At 40.1% G+C, this 21,072-nt stretch overlaps 1 protein-coding gene across 1 annotated transcript in view; it reads right to left on the bottom strand.

The window, feature by feature from the left end:
- Window positions 1-21,072, bottom strand: part of maneal (mannosidase endo-alpha like) — a 53,036-nt gene that overhangs the window by 22,260 nt on the left and 9,704 nt on the right. The window contains exon 2 of the mRNA XM_061958797.2: window positions 19,615-19,724. Within this exon, the coding sequence (XP_061814781.2) occupies window positions 19,615-19,724 (110 nt within the window). The remainder of the gene's footprint in view (window positions 1-19,614; window positions 19,725-21,072) is intronic.

Below are 21,072 nucleotides of genomic sequence, written 5' to 3'. Positions count from 1 at the left end.
TCCGTCCCAAAGGGACATTGCGGTCCCTAATTAGCTAACTTCAATGAACCCAAAAATACCTTAAAATTAGTATATTCTCACTAATAACAAGTGCACTTTTCTTGGTTGGAAAAAAATTAGATCTTTTTTGCTCAATATGTTGAAAAATATTTTTAAATGAAGTAAATGCTAGTGCCATTATCTTGACATAATGATATTACATTTCTTGAAACCAGCAAACTTATACTAAAAACTAATTTATTGTTCTTAATGGAAAGGCAACAAGGCAACCGCTTGTTACTCTCGGGGTCTCCTAGTCCAGGGGTCGGCAACCCAAAATGTTGAAAGAGCCATATTGGACCAAAAATACAAAAACAAATCTGTTTGGAGCCGCAAAAAATTAAAAGCCATATTACATACAGATAGTGTGTCATGGAATTAAGAGGACTTAAAGGAAACTAAATGAGCTCAAATATAGCTACAAATGAGGCATAATGATGCAATATGTACATATAGCTAACCTAAATAGCCTGTTAGCATCGATTAGCTTGCAGTCATGCAGTGACCAAATATGTCTGATTAGCACTCCACACAAGTCATTAACATCAACAAAACTCACCTTTCATGCACAACCTTAAAAGTTTGGTGGACAAAATGAGACAGAAAAAGAAGTGGCATAAAACACGTCCTAGAAAGTCGGAGAAAGATATACATGTAAACAAACTACGGTGAGTTCAAGGACCGCCAAAATTAGTAGGACAAAACGGCGCTTGCCAAATACTCGAATCAGTGAAGCATGTTTAATATAAACAGTGTGCTTTGTGTCATGTTTGTCCTCCTACAGAAACCATATTAAAACAAAAATAGATTTTTTTCCCCTCATCTTTTTCCATTTTTCATAAATTTTTTGAAAAAGCTCCAGAGAGCCACTAGGGTGGCGCTAAAGATGCGGCTCCAGAGCCGCGGGTTGCCGACCCCTGTCCTAGCCACTCAGGCAAATCATATGGTCTAAAAATGCATTTTTCCATGGATAACATGACATCATCGCGCCAAGTGCGTGCTCTTTCAGTCAATTAGTGTGCATATATACAGCCCGGCCCCCGGCCAAAACATTTTTAATTGTAATTTTGAAGAATTTATCTGAATGTGAATGAACTATTTCTGTTCAAATTTTTTAGAAATGTCACATGTTTAAATATTAACTGTCAGTTTACTGTACTGTGTTTTAATTGAAAATAAAGCAAAGTCCATTTAGCTGTCATCTGTTTTAATTATGAGACACAATTGTGTCAAAATCATGATTTTGGTTTTCATGCTTGAAATAAGAAATTATTACTTTAAAAAAGTAGTTTTATACTTGTGAGCAGTGCCGGCCCAAGCCTCCATGGGGCCCTAAGCAAAATTTGATTTTGGGGCCCTCTATTTCTGCCAATAATATTGATTGTTGATCATTCACACACCTACTATAAACTCATTGCGGCTCTGGCAGTGTTGTTTACATGATCCTATTGTCAGCCTGGCATGTCTTTACAAATGACATGTCATTTATAAAGATATGGGGGTGGCCCAGTTAAGAACATAAATAATACCAATGAATGAACGAATGATGTCCAGAGTGCCACATATGGTTCCTAATCTTAAAATGTAGAAAACATTCAGCTACAAGAGTGGCCTGGGGTTGAACAGTCCAAGTGATAAAGCTTTGTATTTACAGTAAAAGTGTCATCTTGTCTCATCAGTCTTGTACTTATTAGTCTTTAATTACTAGTTTACATTTTTAGTTAATTGTTCATATTTAATGTTTACTTTGTACAAAGAGAGCGCAGTCTACTGAAGTTAAATTCTCAATAGTTTTCCCCTTTGAAAGACGCAAGGCAAATTCCTTCCATTTCACCATGTTGCTACAATGATCTTCACTGTTTTCATGCTGTTTCAGCAGTGCACCTATGTTGACCCAATCCCGCTGTCCCTCGGCTGACACTTTTAGGAAAATAATTTGCAGCAAAAGCAATAGACTGCATCTTTACTTCTTGAATAAGTCAGCCAGCTCCGCTTGACTTTTTCCCCATTGACTAGCTGTCTGTAGGTATAATGATAATGAAAACTTGGGCCATCATGCCGTTTGGGGAATGAAAAGTTCTCCTTAATAGACAGTGGTCCTCTGATCACCTGCTCAGTCCTGTCTGAATCTGAGAGGAAAGATATGGCGTCACATTAGTGCCAAAAATCCAAGCGCATAAAAACTGTTATCGCGCGCTGATTCTCCACTTTGTGCGGTGCCTTTCTGTGCGCGCGCCGTCTCGGTCTGTGCGCTCTCTGTGTACTCCTGGCATCTCTCCTCGCGCTGTCATTTTTTTTTTGGCACTTTGGGGGCAGGTATGCTTAGACGGCCCCTCCTTTCTGATTGGCTCTGAGCATTTTTCATATGACCAATCATTCTCCAGCGTAGCAACGTTGTAGCCATCTTACCTCGGACATCTAGCCTCAATCATTACATTGATGTCAAAGCAAGTTATGGTAATTTAATTAGTACATGTACCAATTAAATTACCATAACTTGCTCGATTTTCGACCAATTTACAAACGGTTTGCCTTGTTACAAATCTTATTACATGTAGATATGACATAGGATGCTGCACCTGTTGAAATCACCTCTTTCGCTATAAAAAAAAATGACTTAATTGTGCAACATAGTTGTGTAGGGTCAGTGTTAGTCAGTTCTCTGATTATTTTAAACTGTTTCAGAATACATTATTAAAAGGCTATTTTTAACATTTTAAAAACAAAATTCAAAGATTATTTCATAAATTGTATGGCTGAATCAAACAAAATTCCATAAATTAGAAAACAATGTTCAAGAAGAAGTGAAAACTTTGCGCCTATAACAATCTTGATACATATTGACGATGACCCGCCCTGCTATACTTCTGATTGGCTCTGAGCATTTCGCCTGACCAATCAGAAAGAAGGGGCCGTCTAAGCATACCCGCCCCCAAAGTGCCAAAACGAAACATGCCAGCGCACAGACCGAGACGGCGCGCGCGCAAAAAGGCACCACACGCGCGCAAAAGGGTGTCGCGCCCGCGCACGAAGTGGAGAATCAGCGCGCGATAACAGTTTTTATGCGCTCGGATTTTTGGCACTAATGTGACGCCATAGCAGGCGGCAAACGTCACAGGTGCAGCAGAGGCAGCTTTACATTTAAAGAGAGGCAGGAAGAATCACTAAGCCTAGATCAGCAGCAGCACTCTGTTGACCTAAAATTGTGTTTTTGTACAATAATATATCTTTGATCATTTAGAAATCATCAGTCAGACTCGTACATGCAAAAAATTAAAAATAAGATTTTTTTGTTAATTGCTTTTGGGGGCCCCCTGGTGGCCGCGGGGCCCTAAGCAAGCGCTTAGTACGCTTATGCCTTGGGCCGGCTCTGCTTGTGAGTGTTGATGACACAACAGTTAATATTCTAGTTTCAAGCATGTTTTACTCAATATAGGTCATCGAATCTCAGCAACAAGCTGTAATATCTTACTGAGATCATTTAGAACACTTAAAACAAGTAAAACACTCTAACATAAAATCTGCTTAGTGAGAAGAATTATCTTATCAGACAGAAAATAAGCAAATATCACCCTTATTTGACATATTTCATCTTACTTAGATTTCAGTTTTTGCAGTGCAGGAAACGTCAGTTTATCAGGTGATGTTTGATTGTACAGGAGCTGTTTTTAAAAATTGATTGTAATAAGAACATTCTTTATTTTTGCGAGATCAAAAACTGATCTTAAAGCGCCTGACGTGCAAAACATTCCTCACTTTTGTCCGCCTCTTCCCAGTCCGGTTCAAACTGAACATCTTACACGCGGACAAGTTGGCCAACATACGCTGAAAAGGGCGCACAAACGATGAATAATTCACATCAAAGACGTGTTTTGTGAGGACGTTTAACGTGCGATTGAGATGTTAAAAGCTCTCCTTATGTGTTCTGTAAAGTGCCCGTCCAAGTCCTCCACCTCATGCCGACAGAGCATTAAATCCAGTGCAGCCATGGCGTTTCTAGCCTGACTGTGGAATCTGCGACGTTATTTCTTCGCCCGCGGCTGTTTGGCCGCACTAACGACCGATCGTGACAAGGGCGAGATTATTCAACATGCAAGTCTCTGGATCCTTCATTCCTACCTTTTTAAAACCCCTCATCTGCACTAACCCTAAAACAGTGAAGAGATATTCCTGGCTCTGAATTTGCTCATTGCTATTTTTATGTTTTTGTTATTATTTGTTGCCGTCATCATTAAACGAACAGGTTACTCATCAGTTACTCAGTACTTGAGTAGTTTTTTCACAACATACTTTTTTACTTTTACTCAAGTAAATATTTGGGTGACTACTCCTTACTTTTACTTGAGTAATAAATCTCTAAAGTATCAGTACTCTTACTTGAGTACAATTTCTGGCTACTCTACCCACCTCTGTGTTAGCAAGCAAGGCTATTTACGTTGTTGCTATCCTTTGCGTGGACATTTTTGATTGTCATGTCATGTATGGATGTACTTTGTGGGCGCCGTAAGTTTTTGCTGTCGTCCAGCATTCTGTTTGTATTTACTTTGTAGCCAGTTCAGTTTTGCATAGCCATTGCCTTTTCCTTTCCCTTTCGTTCATTTTTGGTTTAAGCATGACATACCTTTATTACCCGCTGTGGTCTGCATATTGGGATCACGACAAACCATCCTCGTCTCACCCGACACATTCCGACTTTTACAAAGCAATTAACTACCTACCTGCTGCCACGTACTGACGTGGAGTATTACGTGGTTACCCTGCTGAGTTTTACACAGCACAGACACTAAGCAACGGCACATTATTTGCAGATTATAATTATTGGTGTTTCGGATTCAGGAGGAACAGTGTGGTTTTCGTCCTGGTCGTGGAACTGTGGACCAGCTCTATACTCTCGGCAGGGTCCTTGAGGGTGCATGGGAGTTTGCCCAACCAGTCTACATGTGTTTTGTGGACTTGGAGAAGGCATTCGACCGTGTCCCTCGGGAAGTCCTGTGGGGAGTGCTCAGACAGTATGGGGTTTCGGACTGTCTGATTGTGGCGGTCCGCTCCCTGTATGATCAGTGTCAGAGCTTGGTCCGCATTGCCGGCAGTAAGTCGGACACGTTTCCAGTGAGGGTTGGACTCCGCCAAGGCTGCCCTTTGTCACCCATTCTGTTCATAACTTTTATAGACAGAATTCCTAGGCGCAGTCAAGGCGTTGAGGGGATCTGGTTTGGTGGCTGCAGGATTAGGTCTCTGCTTTTTGCAGATGATGTGGTCCTGATGGCTTCATCTGGCCAGGATCTTCAGCTCTCACTGGATCGGTTCGCAGCTGAGTGTGAAGCGACCGGGATGAGAATCAGCACCTCCAAGTCCGAGTCCATGGTTCTCGCCCGGAAAAGGGTGGAGTGCCATCTCCGGGTTGGGGAGGAGATCTTGCCCCAAGTGGAGGAGTTCAAGTACCTCGGAGTCTTGTTCATGAGTGAGGGAAGAGTGGATCGTGAGATCGACAGGCGGATCGGTGCGGCATCTTCAGTAATGCGGACGCTGTATCGATCCGTTGTGGTGAAGAAGGAGCTGAGCCGGAAGGCAAAGCTCTCAATTTACTGGTCGATCTACGTTCCCATCCTCACCTATGGTCATGAGCTTTGGGTTATGACCGAAAGGACAAGATCACGGGTACAAGCGGCCGAAATGAGTTTCCTCCACCGGGTGGTGGGGCTCTCCCTTAGAGATAGGGTGAGAAGCTCTGTCATCCGGGGGGAGCTCAAAGTAAAGCCGCTGCTCCTCCACATGGAGAGGAGCCAGATGAGGTGGTTCGGGCATCTGGTCAGGATGCCACCCGAGCGCCTCCCTAAGGAGGTGTTTAGGGCATGTCCGACCGGTAGGAGGCCACGAGGAAGACCCAGGACACGTTGGGAAGACTATGTCTCCAGGCTGGCCTGGGAACGCCTCGGGATCCCCCGGGAGGAGCTGGACGAAGTGGCTGGGGAGAGGGAAGTCTGGGCTTCCCTGCTTAGGCTGCTGCCCCCGCGACCCGACCTCGGATAAGCGGAAGAAGATGGATGGATGGATGGATGGTGTTTCGGGCACAGGACACGTTTAGAACACTATCTCTCCCGGCTGGCCTGGGAACGCCTCGGGATCCCCCGGGAGGAGCTGGACGAAGTAGCTGGGGAGAGGGAAGTCTGGGTTTCCCTGCTTAGGCTGCTGCCCCCGCGGATGGATGGATGGGTTTGCAAAAAATATTTTTGGGACCAATTAGGTGAAGTTGCATAATTTCCCGCGGCACACTAGTGGTTGAAAAACAGAGCCCTAAAAAGATGACCACATTTCCATGTCAAAACGTGCATAATTGACATCATTGCATATTCTACACATTTCTCATGAGTACGTCAGCTGCTTGTGCTTATTGTCTTTAGGCTGAAATGCTGCATTATTAACGACACCTGCGTGGACTTACAAGCGCTTCTTGCTTTCAGCGCCTTTTTCATGCATTAATTTTACAGAAAGTCCCAGAAAGGATCACTTTAGAAGCATACACTGTGTCTCCCATGCCGCATGTGGAAGTGCCACGGGTTGTTAATTCACATTATTGTCAAACTTTAATAAGCCTTCAATATGGCTGCTGCACGCCCACACATGTTTCCTGCGCTCCTTTCAAACCACATTTTCCAGCCTAATTGGCAACGGGTCACATGGTCTGCCACCGCTCCGCCATATTGCTGATCTACGCAGCTTGTTCCGTCCCTACGGATCTAGCAGCAGCGCTTCTTTGACCCGCGTCCATCATGTCTCCCGTACAGGAAATGTCTAGAGAGATGAGCAACTTTCTCTCATTTCAGTCTTTAGGATTTTGCATTTCTATTAACAAAAGTCATCAAAGCTCCAAAAATGATCAAACCGTACGACAAAATTGTTACATTTCTAAAGCCGTTTATGTTCCTTGTAGTGTTGTCCCGGTACCACATACTTGCCAACCTTGAGACCTCCGATTTCGGGAGGTGGAGGGCGGGGGGCGTGGTCAGGGGCGTGGTTAAGAGGGGAGGAGTATATTTACAGCTAGAATTCACCAAGTCAAGTATTTTATATAAATATATATATATATATACCGGTATAAGAAATACTTGACTTTCAGTGAATTCTAGCTATATATATATATATATATATACATATATATATATATATATATATATATATATATATATATATATATATATATATATATATATATATATATAGCTCGCCAGCCTCAATCTGAACCTTGGTATTTACCGTGATGACGGACTGGCAGTGTGTCGCGCCTCGCCAAGGAGCAGCGAGAATACCAAGAAGCGCATATGCCAAATTTTCAAAGAGAACGGCCTACGGATCACGATTGAAGCCAACAAGCAAACCGTCAACTTCCTTGACGTCACTTTCAACCTGAGAAATAACAGCTACCAACCATTCACGAAACCCAACACAACACTCCAATACGTGCACCATGACAGCAACCACCCACCCACCACCACGAAAAGAATACCTACCGGAATTAATAAAATGCTATCGATGCTGTCATCTAGCAAAGCTGAATTTGACCAAGCAACCCCCCCGTACCAAAAAGCCCTTGATGAAAGCGGATACAATTTCACCCTCACCTATGAACCCACGCCAGGAAACCAGCCGAAAAAGAACAGAAAACGAAACGACATCATCTGGTACAACCCCCCATACAGCAAAAACGTCTCAACGAACATTGGACACAAATTCCTCAATCTGATTGACAAACACTTTCCCAAAGACAACACCCTAAGAAAAGTATTCAACAAGAACAACATTAAATTGAGCTACAGCTGCATGAACAATATACGACAAATCATCTCAAACCACAACAAAACAATTGCAAATGAGCCGTCGACCCCCAGTCAGAGCGACTACAAAACCAACAAAGCATGTAACTGTCGAAAGAAACCTGATTGCCCCCTCAACGGGGGGTGCTTACAAACATCAGTTGTCTACCAATCTAAGGTAATACGCAAGGACATTAACACATCCGACACATATGTAGGATTAACCGAGGGAGAATTCAAAACCAGATGGAACAATCACAAGGCTTCTTTCAGGAACAAAAACCTGCGAAATACCACAGAACTCAGCAAACACATTTGGGACCTCAAAGACAATAATGTTGAATATTCAATAACATGGCAAATTCTTGCATCCAGCACACCTTACAATAGTGGTAATAAAAGATGCAACCTATGCTTGAAAGAAAAACTGTTTATTATTTACCGTCCAGACCTGTGATCCCTCAACAAGCGCAGCGAAATTGTAACAGCATGCCGCCACAGACGGAAACACCTCCTAGGTAACACATGAGCCAATCACCACGCCCCTACGCCAGCCTGTACCCACCCACTCTGTGCCCTATATAATGCATGGTATGTGAATGCTCCCATTAAAATCTCCTGATGATTGAGGGAACCCCCCCTCATGAAACAGGCCTGTAGAGATGAAATAGTCTTGTGATTTTTTTCCCACACACATATATATATATATATATATATATATATATATATATATATATATAATCTATCTATCTATCTATCTATCTATCTATCTATCTATCTATCTATCTATATATCTATCTATATATATATATATATATATACCGGTATAAGAAATACTTGACTTTCAGTTAATTCTAGCTATATATATATATATATATATATATATATATATATATATATATATATATATATATATATTTATTTTATTATATATATATATATATATATATATATATATATATATATATATATATATATATATATATATATATATATATATATATATATATATATATATATATAAATAAAAGAAATACTTGAATTTCAGTGTTCATTTATTTACACATATACACACACACATAACACTCATCTACTCATTGTTGAGTTAAGGGTTGAATTGTCCATCCTTGTTCTATTCTCTGTCACTATTTTTCTAACCATGCTGAACACCCTTTCGCAGGTACCCAGAAAGGTTTCGAGTACCACCAAAAAAACTGAATCTCTGAAGACAGTATAAAAATCTGTGTTAAAGGTGTACAAATACTGCTTGTATAATAAGCATGTTATTTTTTTTTACAAATGAGGGTTAAGAGTTCAGCACTAAAAAAAAAAGAAAGAATGTGGCTTAAGTACAGTTTTTTAATTGAGCTGCTGCAATTTTTGGTTGGATTGTTTATTTATTTTGAGTAACTTCTATACATTTCTAAAAGGGGAGGAATGTAATAGAGTGATCTATGTTTGTCTGTTGCCATCTCCTGGTGAATGTTGGCTATAGCGTACTGGGGTTACTTTTTGGTTGGCCAACGATTTAGGTGGTGTTGCGCACCTGACGTCACTCAGGTCCGCATGGAGCTGGAGGGGGCGTGGCTTTCAGCTCCGCCTGAATTTCGGGAGATTTTCGGGAGAAAATTTGTCCCGGGAGGTTTTCGGGAGAGGCGCTGAATTTCGGGAGTCTCCCGGAAAATCCGGGAGGGTTGGCAAGTATGCCGGTACCACATACTTGCCAACCTTGAGACCTCCGATTTCGGGAGGTGGAGGGCGGGGGGCGTGGTCAGGGGTGGGACGGGGCGTGGTTAAGAGGGGAGGAGTATATTGGCAGCTAGAATTCACCAAATCAAGTATTTCATACATACATATATATATATATATATATATATGTATATATACATATATATAAAATATATATATATAAAATATATATATATAAAATATATATATATAAAATATATCCTGAAAATATGCAAACAAAACTGTGTTTAGATAATTGATACTTCAAACTTGCATAAATAAATATTAAGGAATATAACATAACTTGGCTTCTGAGAGCTTCAAAATGTAATGAATAAAATGCTAAAGTTGTTGATAAACAAGCAATTATTCTAATAATTAAATTTGGTCATTTTAAATGAATTATTATCAGGGGCGTCACTAGCTTTTAAGTACAGGGGGGGCTTTGCCCCCAGGAGATGCACAGGATGCGAGCGAATGTTACGCACGAGCACAAAACTTCACACAACGGCTAACAAAGACTTAGAAATTATTCATTGTTATTATTATTATTTAAAAAAAAATTTTAACCATATATTTTCTTTTTCTTTTTATGTATTTATTCATTTTATATTAAATGTCTTGGTTTTTCCTCCCTCTGAAAATCCTATTAAATGTTTAACAAGCCATCCTATAATAATAAAACAGCTATTAATGTAACAATACAATAAAACAAATATATTTAATGATGTTTTTTTTCATTATTTTAACAATAGGCTTATGTATATTACTTTATATAGATTCTACAAGAAACACAAAACTTAAAAAAATAAATGATTTACAATTGCACACACAAGGTTTTGTGCAGCTTCACTCATTGTAAAGGAAGATAATGTGCTTCGTACACCTGCAGGACCGCAAGCAAGGTCTCAGAGAAAATGCGGGCTGGAATTTGAGTGATGTGGGCATTTTCTATATGAACAAGTGGAATGGATTGGATACCGACGCACGAAAGGGGCTCTCTACCTTACGCTACGAAGTGAGGGGAAACTGAGTGAATAATAACAGGTTATATGATTATTTATTTAAACTCATATTTGGGCCACTTTATAATGAATATGTCGGCATTTATTTGTAAAAAAAAAACAGAAAATTATTTTGGGGGGCTTAAGAATATTTTAGGGGGGCTTGAGCCCCCCTAAAATATGCCTAACAACGCCAATGATTATTATGATAATTTAAAATTAATTATTTCAAATATGTTTATTTTAATGTATAATTCTATGGCTGGATGTAATAAGGAGTCAGAAAAAATACAAATAAAAATACAATTAATTTTGATGTTTTTAGCAAAATATAGTACAAATGTTTTTTTTTTTTTTTTTTTTTTTTTAAATTAATAAATATATGTATTTTTAGGTCAGATAAACATAATAATACAATGTATCTCTAGTCTGGATGATTTAGATTAGATTAGATTAGATTAGATTAGATTTATTGGTCCCCTTGGGGAAATTCATTGTCACTGCCGTACATTTAAACACTAGACATTACACATCACACACAAAAAAAAAAAAAAAAAAGACATCATACATGACTAACACACATTTACATTTAGTTCTTGTCATCCTGTTGTCCTCCCGTCGTGAAAAAAGGCTGTCCTCACTCAGGTCCGCATGGAGCTGGAGGGGGCGTGGCCTCCAGCTCCGGCTGAAAATCGGGAGATTTTCGGGAGAATATTTGTCCCGGGAGGTTTTCGAGAGAGGCGATGAATTTCGGGAGTCTCCCGGAAAATTCGGGAGGGTTTGCAAGTATTGGTACCGGTACCAAAATGTATTTCGATACTTTTCGGTACTTTTCTTAATAAAAGGGACCACAAAAATGGCATTATTGTCTTTATTTTAACTCGAGATGTCCGATGATGGCTTTTTTGCCGATATCCCGATATTGTCCAACTCTTAATTACCGATACCGATATCAACTGATACCGATACATACATATACAGGTATTGCCACATGTGCTCCACTGAATGCTCAGGGACTTTTTGTGTTTGCTCAGACACAATTAGAGGGAACATTGCTGCCAAGTATTTCTTTACAGAAAATAAAGGTAAAGCCGTGTGCTTAATGTGTGGTACACACCTTGCTGTGTTTAAAGAATATCATTTGATAAGCACTACATGACGAAGCACGAGGAAAAATACCGGAATCTGTCCGATGAAGAGCGCTCAAGGGTAAAACTGCAAACCCAACAAGGACTTTTTGCCATATTTCACACCCCCAGAATGCAGCCGTCAGGACAAGTTTCGTCATTTCTCCCAAAATCGCCAGAAAAAGTAAGGCGTTTTTTAAGGAGTGCTTATTGGACTCTGTTGCACTGATATGCCCGGAAACTTGGAGCTTCAGCTGAAGGAACAGAACGGCCGACTTTGACTGTTTTTCGCTGGCTTTGGATGAGAGCTGCGATGCACGTGACACCGCCCAGCTGCTCATCTTCTTACGTGGGATAACTGCTGACTTTCAAATCACGGAGGAGCTGGCAGCCATGCAGTCAATTAAAAGGGACAAACACAGGTAATGACTTGTTCACATAGGTAAATGCGTGTTTGGACATGTTAGGGACAAGCTGGCAGGTGTGACAACAGATGGTTGTCCAAATCTGACGGGGAAAAATGTTGGACTTTTAAAGAGGATGCAGGATAAACTTTAAACTGTGCAGAAATGGACATTTTTGCATTGTATTATACATCAGAGAGTGTAGTATAAGACGGTGTTAAAAATAAAACCATCAAAAGCAATTTGCTTTTGTATTAAGTTAAGTTAGGTTAAATGAAAGTATTATTATTATTATTATTATTTATCTTACGGTATATCAAAAATAATATTGAGCAAAATTTAATTGAAATATTGTCGATGTGGCCCCCGGTAAAAATTAATTGCCCACCCCTGCTCTAAACCGAGGTACGTACCGAACCAACATTTTTGTGTACCATTGCACCCTTAACTAATACAAAACCTCACAATAATGTCTGATTGAATGCTAAAACCGTTATGCCTTAATTGGAATGGAATTTTACATTTTTTTACTGAATGAGACACCCAGAATGTACATGAAAATAATGTGGGATTTACAATATTAACTATAAAGGATAAAACACTGAATATTGACAACATATGAACCCCCCCCCCCTTGATTGACATATTTTACTATAAAGCGAAACACAACAAAAATGCAACAAACACAGCGAAATATGAATGTGAAGGGTAAAAAAAAAAAATACAATCTGATATATGTTGGAATAATTGTTTGTAAGTTATCACAAAAGAAACGTGGTATTATGAATGCTGTCTTTGGAGGCCTAACAAGAGGAAGAAGGCTCGTGAAACGCCACTGTGATTTCAACACGGACAGATGGCAGGATGTGCTCAACTCCCGGAGGAACTCTCTTTGAAGTGGTTCCCAAACTCTCTTCCAACTATTTGGTCAACGCTATTTACGACCCGCTGCCCTCTTGAAGTTGCTGTGGACAGGAGACGGGAGGGGTTGTCCATTGTCCTCCAACACCTGCCCCAGCTGGATCCAGGAAGAGCCCAAGCCCGAGAAGTCCTCTTCTTGGACTTCAAGGCGACCGAAAACAATGACTGTTTTACATACTCCCAATTCCTGCTGTGACATATGTTGGTGCGTGAACATTGAACATCTGAATTAAAAGAGGAGACGAAGACCCTCTTCGTCAGAGCGTGCTAAGACACTGTAAGAGGTTACAGGTTGACGCATGTCTCTCACCAATTGAGTCCAAATTGAATTCTGTCTCTGTTTGATTCCTTGCCTTTTGTCTTGTGTAATAGATGTCCTGTGTTTGAACGTGACAATATATGTGATACATCACTAAGTTGTAGAACTTTGTTGTAAAAATCTCCTTCCGTGTCTGTCCCTGACATCCACATTTCAGGCTTGCTCTGGAAACACTCTGTGGAAACGCTCCCCACCCACATTACTCGGTGCCTCGCAATAATTTTACCTCAAAATGTTGTGTATATTACTGTAAATAGAAAAATAGTACACTGCAAAAAGTCAGCGTTCAAAAACAAGAAAACAAAATACAAAAACGAGGGGTATTTTTACTTGAACTGAGCAAAATTATCAAGAAATTTCGGCTTGTCAAGACTTTCCAAAACAAGTAAAATTAGCTAACCTCAATGAACCCAAAAATAGCTTAAAATAAGTATATTCTCACTAATAACAAGTGCACTTTTCTTGGTAGGAAAAAAAATTAGACCTTTTTGTTCAATATGTTGAAAAATATTCTGAAATTAAAGCTGCAAGCAGCATTGGTCGGGCCCGCGTATTTGGCAGGTGCTAGTCCTAAGTGTCCCAATACTTTTGTTCAGTTTTGGTCATAAGTGTCCCAATACTTTTGTCTACTTTTAGTCCGAATTGTCCCAATACTTTTGTGTAGTGTACCTACCTAGTCTGCATTGTGTGGGCACGCTGGTGCTTCCTGCTTTTAAGCAGCCTTCTTGAAAAAACAACAGCATCAGCGCAGCGGCTCTTTGAAGGGTCATAAAATCAAAACCGGAGCCGGTATTAAAACTCTTTCGATAACTTTTAATCAAAAGGGTTCAATCTCTCTCCTGTGTTAGTTTGAAGCCGAAACGACAAACACGCTCAAAGAGGAGATAATGTTTGAAGAAAGGTGACCGGTTTTTACAAAAATGTTGTGTTGAAGGGGGAATAGCAAACTTCCTGTAGATTTTTGCTGGGTGTTGTCAATTTATGAAATGTAGGTCTAAGTGAGACCTACGGAGAGGTTTTTGTTTCATGTCTCTCCGACCTTCCCAGTGGGAGTTACAGGCAGTTTTGTCATTTTTTTCTTCCGAGGAGCAGTTTTTTCTCCGTTTTATTCAAAAATTGCTCTAGAGCGCAATTTTTAAATTTGGGGTTAGTTTTTTTTATTAGATCGCAAATTTTGCCAGTCCTGATGTGTGCGTTCAGTTTGGTGAGTTTTGAAGCGTGTTAAGGGGGTCAAATTACAGCTCAAAGAGGGAAAAGTTACTGTTTTTACTCAAATTTAGTGTTGAAGGGGGAATAGCAAACTTCCTGTAGATTTTTGGCCGAGGAAATAAATTAATTAAATTTAAGTCTAAGTGAGACCTACATAGAGGTTTTTGTTTCATGTCTCTACAACATTCGTACTGGGAGTTATAAGCAGTTTTCTTTCTAGGGGGCGCTAGAGCGCAATTTTGGGGTTTGGTTTTTTGATAAAAAGTTTTGCCGTATATTACTGATGTGTGTGTAAGGGGGTCAAATTACAGCGCAAAGTTGCGGAAGAAGAATAATAATAAAACCTTACAAATTCAATAGGTCCTTATGTCCCATTGCATAAGGACTCCCTTTGGGAGTTCTTATACAATGGACCATGCGGGCCCTAATAAGTAAATGCTAGTGCCATTATCTTGACATAATGATATGCGCTCGGCATCAGGATTTTTTTTCATGCTTGAAGTAAGAAATTATTACTTTAAAAAAGTATTTTTATACTTGTGAGTGTTGATGACACAGCTTTGCAACCGTTAATATTCTAGTTTCAAACATGTTTTACTCAATATAGGTCATCAAATCTCAGCAACAAGCTGTAATATCTTACTGAGATCATTTAGGACCAAAACCCTTAAAACAAGTAAAACACTCTAACATAAAATCTGCTTAGTGAGAAGGATTATCTTATCAGACAGAAAATAAGCAAATATCACCCTTATTTGAGATATTTCATCTTTAATCAGTTTTTGCAGTTTTTATGGTGGTGTTTGTTACCAAGCTCCAATAAAAGGGGCTCACTAAGACCTGGTCCATACAAATAAAGATATTTAAATAAACACATTTGTATTTACATTTTGGTCTCTCACAGATTTTTACTTTTGGGAAAACTCCGACCAGACTGGAGATTTTCCAAAAAGCGTTGGGAGTGTAAAACTAAGCTTGTTGGTTTGTGTCATATAAAAATGTGACAATATTGAAATATTATTAGGGCCCGCATGGCCCATTGCATAAGGACTCCCAAAGGGAGTCCTTATGCAAATTGTATTTGTAAGGTTTTATTCTTTATTCTTTTTCTTCCGCCGCCTCTTTGAGCACTAATTTGACCCACTTAACATGCTTCAAAACTCACCATATTTGACCCACACATCAGGACCTGCGAAAATTGTCTTTTAATAAAAAAAACGAACCGCAAAAATCCAAATTGCGCTCTAGCGCCCCCTAGGGGAAAACAAACCTAGACTGCCTGTAACTCCCACTAGGAAGGTCGGAGAGACATGAAACAAAAACCTTTATGTAGGTCTGACTTAGACCTACATTTCATAATAGTATATTCTCGGGCAAAAATCAACAGGAAGTTGGCAATTCCCCCTTCAAGACAAAAAAGTACTAAAAACAGTCACTTTTGCCTCTTTGAGCTGTAATTTGACCCCATTAACATGCTTCAAAATGAACGCACACATCAGGACTGGCAAAAATTGTGATCTAATAAAAAAACCTAACCCCAAATCTCAAAATTGTGCTCCAGCGCGATTTTTTAATAAAACGCACAAAAAACTGCTCCTCGGATGAAAAAACTGACAAAACTGCCTGTAACTCCCACTGGGAAAGTCGGAGAGACATGAAACAAAAACCTCAATGTAGGTCCCACTTAGACCTACATTTCATGAATTGACAACCCTCAGCAAAAATCAACAGGAAGTTTGCTATTCCCCCTTCAAAACAACATTTTTGTAAAAACCGGTCACCTTCCTTCAAAATCTATCTCCTCTGAGCGCGTTTGTCGTTTCGGCTTCAAACTAACACAGGAGAGAGATTAAACCCTTGTGTATAAAAGTATAGAACAGTGTTTTAATACCTGCTCCGGTTTTGATTTTATGACCCTTCAAAGACCCGCTGCACTGATGCTGCTGCGCTGCTGTTTTTTTAAGATGGCTGCTTAAAAGCAGGAAGCACCAACGTGCCCACACAATGCAGACAAGGTAGGTACACTAGACAAAAGTCTTGGGACACTTATGACTACCACCGGACAAAAGTATTGGGACACTTAGGCCGAAAACTGGACAAAAGTATTGGGACACTTAGGCCGAAAACTGGACAAAAGTATTGGGACACTTGGGACTACAACTTGACAAAAGTATTGGGACACTTAGGACTACAACTTGCCAAAAGTATTGGGACACTTGGGACTAAAACTGGACAAAAGTATTGGGACACTTAGGACTGGCACCTACCAAATACGCGGGCCCGACCAACGCTGCTTGCAGCTTTAATTCTTTATTCTTTTTCTTCCGCCGCCTCTTTGAGCACTAATTTGACCCACTTAACATGCTTCAAAACTCACCATATTTGACCCACACATCAGGACCTGCGAAAATTGCCTTTTTTAAAAAAAACCGAACCACAAAACTCAAAATTGCGCTCTAGCGCCCCCTAGGACAAAAACAAACTAGACTGCCTGTAACTCCCACTAGGAAGGTCGGAGAGACATGAAACAAAAACCTTTATGTAGGTCTGACTTAGACCTACATTTCATAATAGTACATTCTCGGGCTAAAATCAACAGGAAGTTGGCAATTCCCCCTTCAAGACAAAAAAGTACTAAAAACAGTCACTTTTGCCTCTTTGAGCTGTAATTTGACCCCATTAACATGCTTCAAAATGAACGCACACATCAGGACTGGCAAAAATTGTGATCTAATAAAAAAACCTAACCCCAAATCTCAAAATTGTGCTCTAGCGCAATTTTTTAATAAAACGCACAAAAAACTGCTCCTCGGATGAAAAAACTGACAAAACTGCCTGTAACTCCCACTGGGAAAGTCGGAGAGACATGAAACAAAAACCTCAATGTAGGTCCCACTTAGACCTACATTTCATAAATTGACAACCCTCAGCAAAAATCAACAGGAAGTTTGCTATTCCCCCTTCAAAACAACATTTTTGTAAAAACCGGTCACCTTCCTTCAAAATCTATCTCCTCTGAGCCCGTTTGTCGTTTCGGCTTCAAACTAACACAGGAGAGAGATTAAACCCTTGTGTATAAAAGTATAGAACAGTGTTTTAATACCTGCTCCGGTTTTGATTTTATGACCCTTCAAAGACCCGCTGCGCTGATGCTGCTGCGCTGCTGTTTTTTTAAGATGGCTGCTTAAAAGCAGGAAGCACCAGCGTGCCCACACAATGCAGACAAGGTAGGTACACTAGACAAAAGTCTTGGGACACTTATGACTACCACCGGACAAAAGTATTGGGACACTTAGGCCGAAAACTGGACAAAAGTATTGGGACACTTAGGCCGAAAACTGGACAAAAGTATTGGGACACTTGGGACTACAACTTGACAAAAGTATTGGGACACTTAGGACTACAACTTGCCAAAAGTATTGGGACACTTGGGACTAAAACTGGACAAAAGTATTGGGACACTTAGGACTAGCACCTACCAAATACGCGGGCCCGACCAATGCTGCTTGCAGCTTTAATTCTTTATTCTTTTTCTTCCGCCGCCTCTTTGAGCACTAATTTGACCCACTTAACATGCTTCAAAACTCACCATATTTGACCCACACATCAGGACCTGCGAAAATTGTCTTTTAATTAAAAAAAAAACGAACCGCAAAAATCAAAATTGCGCTCTAGCGCCCCCTAGGAAAAAAAAACTAGACTGCCTGTAAATCCCACTAGGAAGGTCGGAGAGACATGAAACAAAAACCTTTATGTAGGTCTGACTTAGACCTAGATTTCATGATAGTATATTCTCGGGCAAAAATCAACAGGAAGTTGGCAATTCCCCCTTCAAGACAAAAAAGTACTAAAAACAGTAACTATTGCCTCTGAGCTGTATTTTGACCCCCTTAACATGCTTCAAAACTCACCAAACTGAACGCACACATCAGGACTGGCAAAAATTGTGATCTAATAAAAAAACCTAACCCCAAATTTAAAAATTGCGCTCTAGAGCAATTTTTGAATAAAACAGAGAAAAAACTGCTCCTCGGAAGAAATAAATGACAAAACTGCCTGTAACTCCCACTGGGAAGGTCGGAGAGACATGAAACAAAAACCTCTCCGTAGGTCTCACTTAGACCTACATTTCATAAATTGACAACACCCAGCAAAAATCTACAGGAAGTTTGCTATTCCCCCTTCAACACAACATTTTTGTAAAAACCGGTCACCTTTCTTCAAACATTATTTCCTCTGAGCGTGTTTGTCGTTTCGGCTTCAAACTAATACAGGAGAGAGATTGAACCCTTTTGATTGAAAGTTGGCGAAAGAGTTTTGATACCGGCTCCGGTTTTGATTTTATGAACCTTCAAAGACCGCTGCGCTGATGCTGCTGTTTTTTCAAGAAGGCTGCTTAAAAGCAGGAAGCACCAGCGTGCCCACACAATACAGACAAGGTAGGCACACTAAACAAAAGTATTGGGACAATTCGGACTAAAAGTAGACAAAAGTATTGGGACGCTTAGGACGAAAACTGGACAAAAGTATTGGGACACTTACACTGGACAAAAGTATTAAGACACTTAGGACTACAACTTGACAAAAGTATTGGGACACTTAGGACTACAACTTGACAAAAGTATTGGGACACTTACACTGGCCAAAAGTATTGGGACGCTCACACTGGACAAAAGTATTGGGACACTTAGGACTACAACTGGACAAAAGTATTGGGACACTTAGGACTACCATTGGACAAAAGTATTGGGACACTTACACTGGCCAAATGTATTGGGACACTTAAGAATACAACTTGACAAAAGTATTGGGACACTTAGGACTACAACTGGACAAAAGTATTGGGACACTTAGGACTACCACTGGACAAAAGTATTGGGACACCTACACTGGCCAAAAGTATTGGGACACTTAGGACTACAACTTGACAAACGTATTGGGACACTTAGGTCAAAAACTGGACAATAGTATTTGGACACTTAGGACTAGCACCTGCCAAATACGCGGGCCCGACCAATGCTGCTTGCCGCTTCAATTTTCTTTTGCTTTTACCTTGAGGTTGTGCCGATAGGCGGCGTCCAGTATGGCGGGCACAAAATCCTCGGTGGGCTCCCCGTTGTCGTCAGCAAGGCCGGGAGGATACCAGGACAGGACCAGAACCCCTGTAGACACATGACTTCAGGGTGACCTTAAGACCTTAAACTTAAACCCAGGTAACAAAGACAAAGATGCCAAGTGTGTTACATTTGAGTTTAATTTCTGAGCTCTTCAGTAATCAAACCAACAGTGTTAGTGCATACTCTTCTGCCCTACAACACTAGTGATATAACACGGTATTATTGAGTTGTTTTGTGGATTATTTCAAGTCTTTGTGTATTTCTATGATGCCAGCCTGCTTGAGAGAGAACCACCGTGCAGTAACACATCAACTTTCTAATACAGAGGTGTCCAAATATTTACACCAGGAGGTGCGTATCGATACTGCCGATATCAGATCTTTATGCTCTAATATAAAGTCTCGAATCAAAATATCGATACTTTTGATACTTTAGGTCAAGGGTGTCCAAACTTTTCCCACCAAGGGCCGCATACTGAAAAGTCAAAAGTATTAAAAAAATGCTAAAAACAGATGATATACATTGTTTCAGCTTTGTAATATAGGTGACTAAGTATATTATTTTTAATTATTGGAACATTTAAGCTTTTTCTCATTACATACTGATTATTTTGCTATTTTTTCCTTACTTGTTTTTCCCATGTAAGAATAGAATACACATAATAATAATAGTATGATTGTGTAACTGCATAACCTAGAGCAGTGTTTTTCAACCACTGTGCCGTGAGATCATCTAATTTCCCCTATTTGGGGTAAAAATATTTTTTGCAAACAAGTAATTATAGTCTGCAAATGATGTGTTGTTGTTGAGTGTCGGTGCTGTCTAGAGCTCGGCAGAGTAACCGTGTAATACTCTTCCATATCAGTAGGTGGCAGCAGGTAGCTAATTGCTTTATAGATGTGGGAAACAGCGGGAGGCAGTGTGCAGGTAAAAAGGTGTCTAATGCTTAAACCAAAAATAAACAAAAGGTGAGTGCCCCTAAGAAAAGGCATTGAAGCTTAGGGAAGGCTATGCAGAGCAAAAATAAAAATGAACTGGCTACAAAGTAAACAAAAACAGAATGCTGGACGACAGCAAAGACTTACTGTGGAGCAAAGACGGCATCCACAATGTACATCCGAACATGACATGACAATCAACAATGTCCCCACAAAGAAGGATAAAAACAACTGAAATATTCTTGATTGCTAAAACAAAGTACCGTATTTTTCGGACTATAAGTCGCAGTTTTTTTCATAGTTTGGCCGTAAAATATCAAATAATATTATTGATCTCATTCACGTAAGAGACTAGACCAGGGGTCGGCAACCCGCGGCTCCGGAGCCGCATGCGGCTCTTTGATCACTCTGGTGCGGCTCGGCAGCTTACTGGGCGACCCCCCGATTTTCCCGGG

The sequence above is a fragment of the Nerophis lumbriciformis genome, linkage group LG04, assembly GCF_033978685.3.
Source record: "Nerophis lumbriciformis linkage group LG04, RoL_Nlum_v2.1, whole genome shotgun sequence".
Classification (NCBI taxonomy): domain Eukaryota; kingdom Metazoa; phylum Chordata; class Actinopteri; order Syngnathiformes; family Syngnathidae; genus Nerophis; species Nerophis lumbriciformis.
This window is presented reverse-complemented; position numbering and strand designations above follow the sequence as displayed.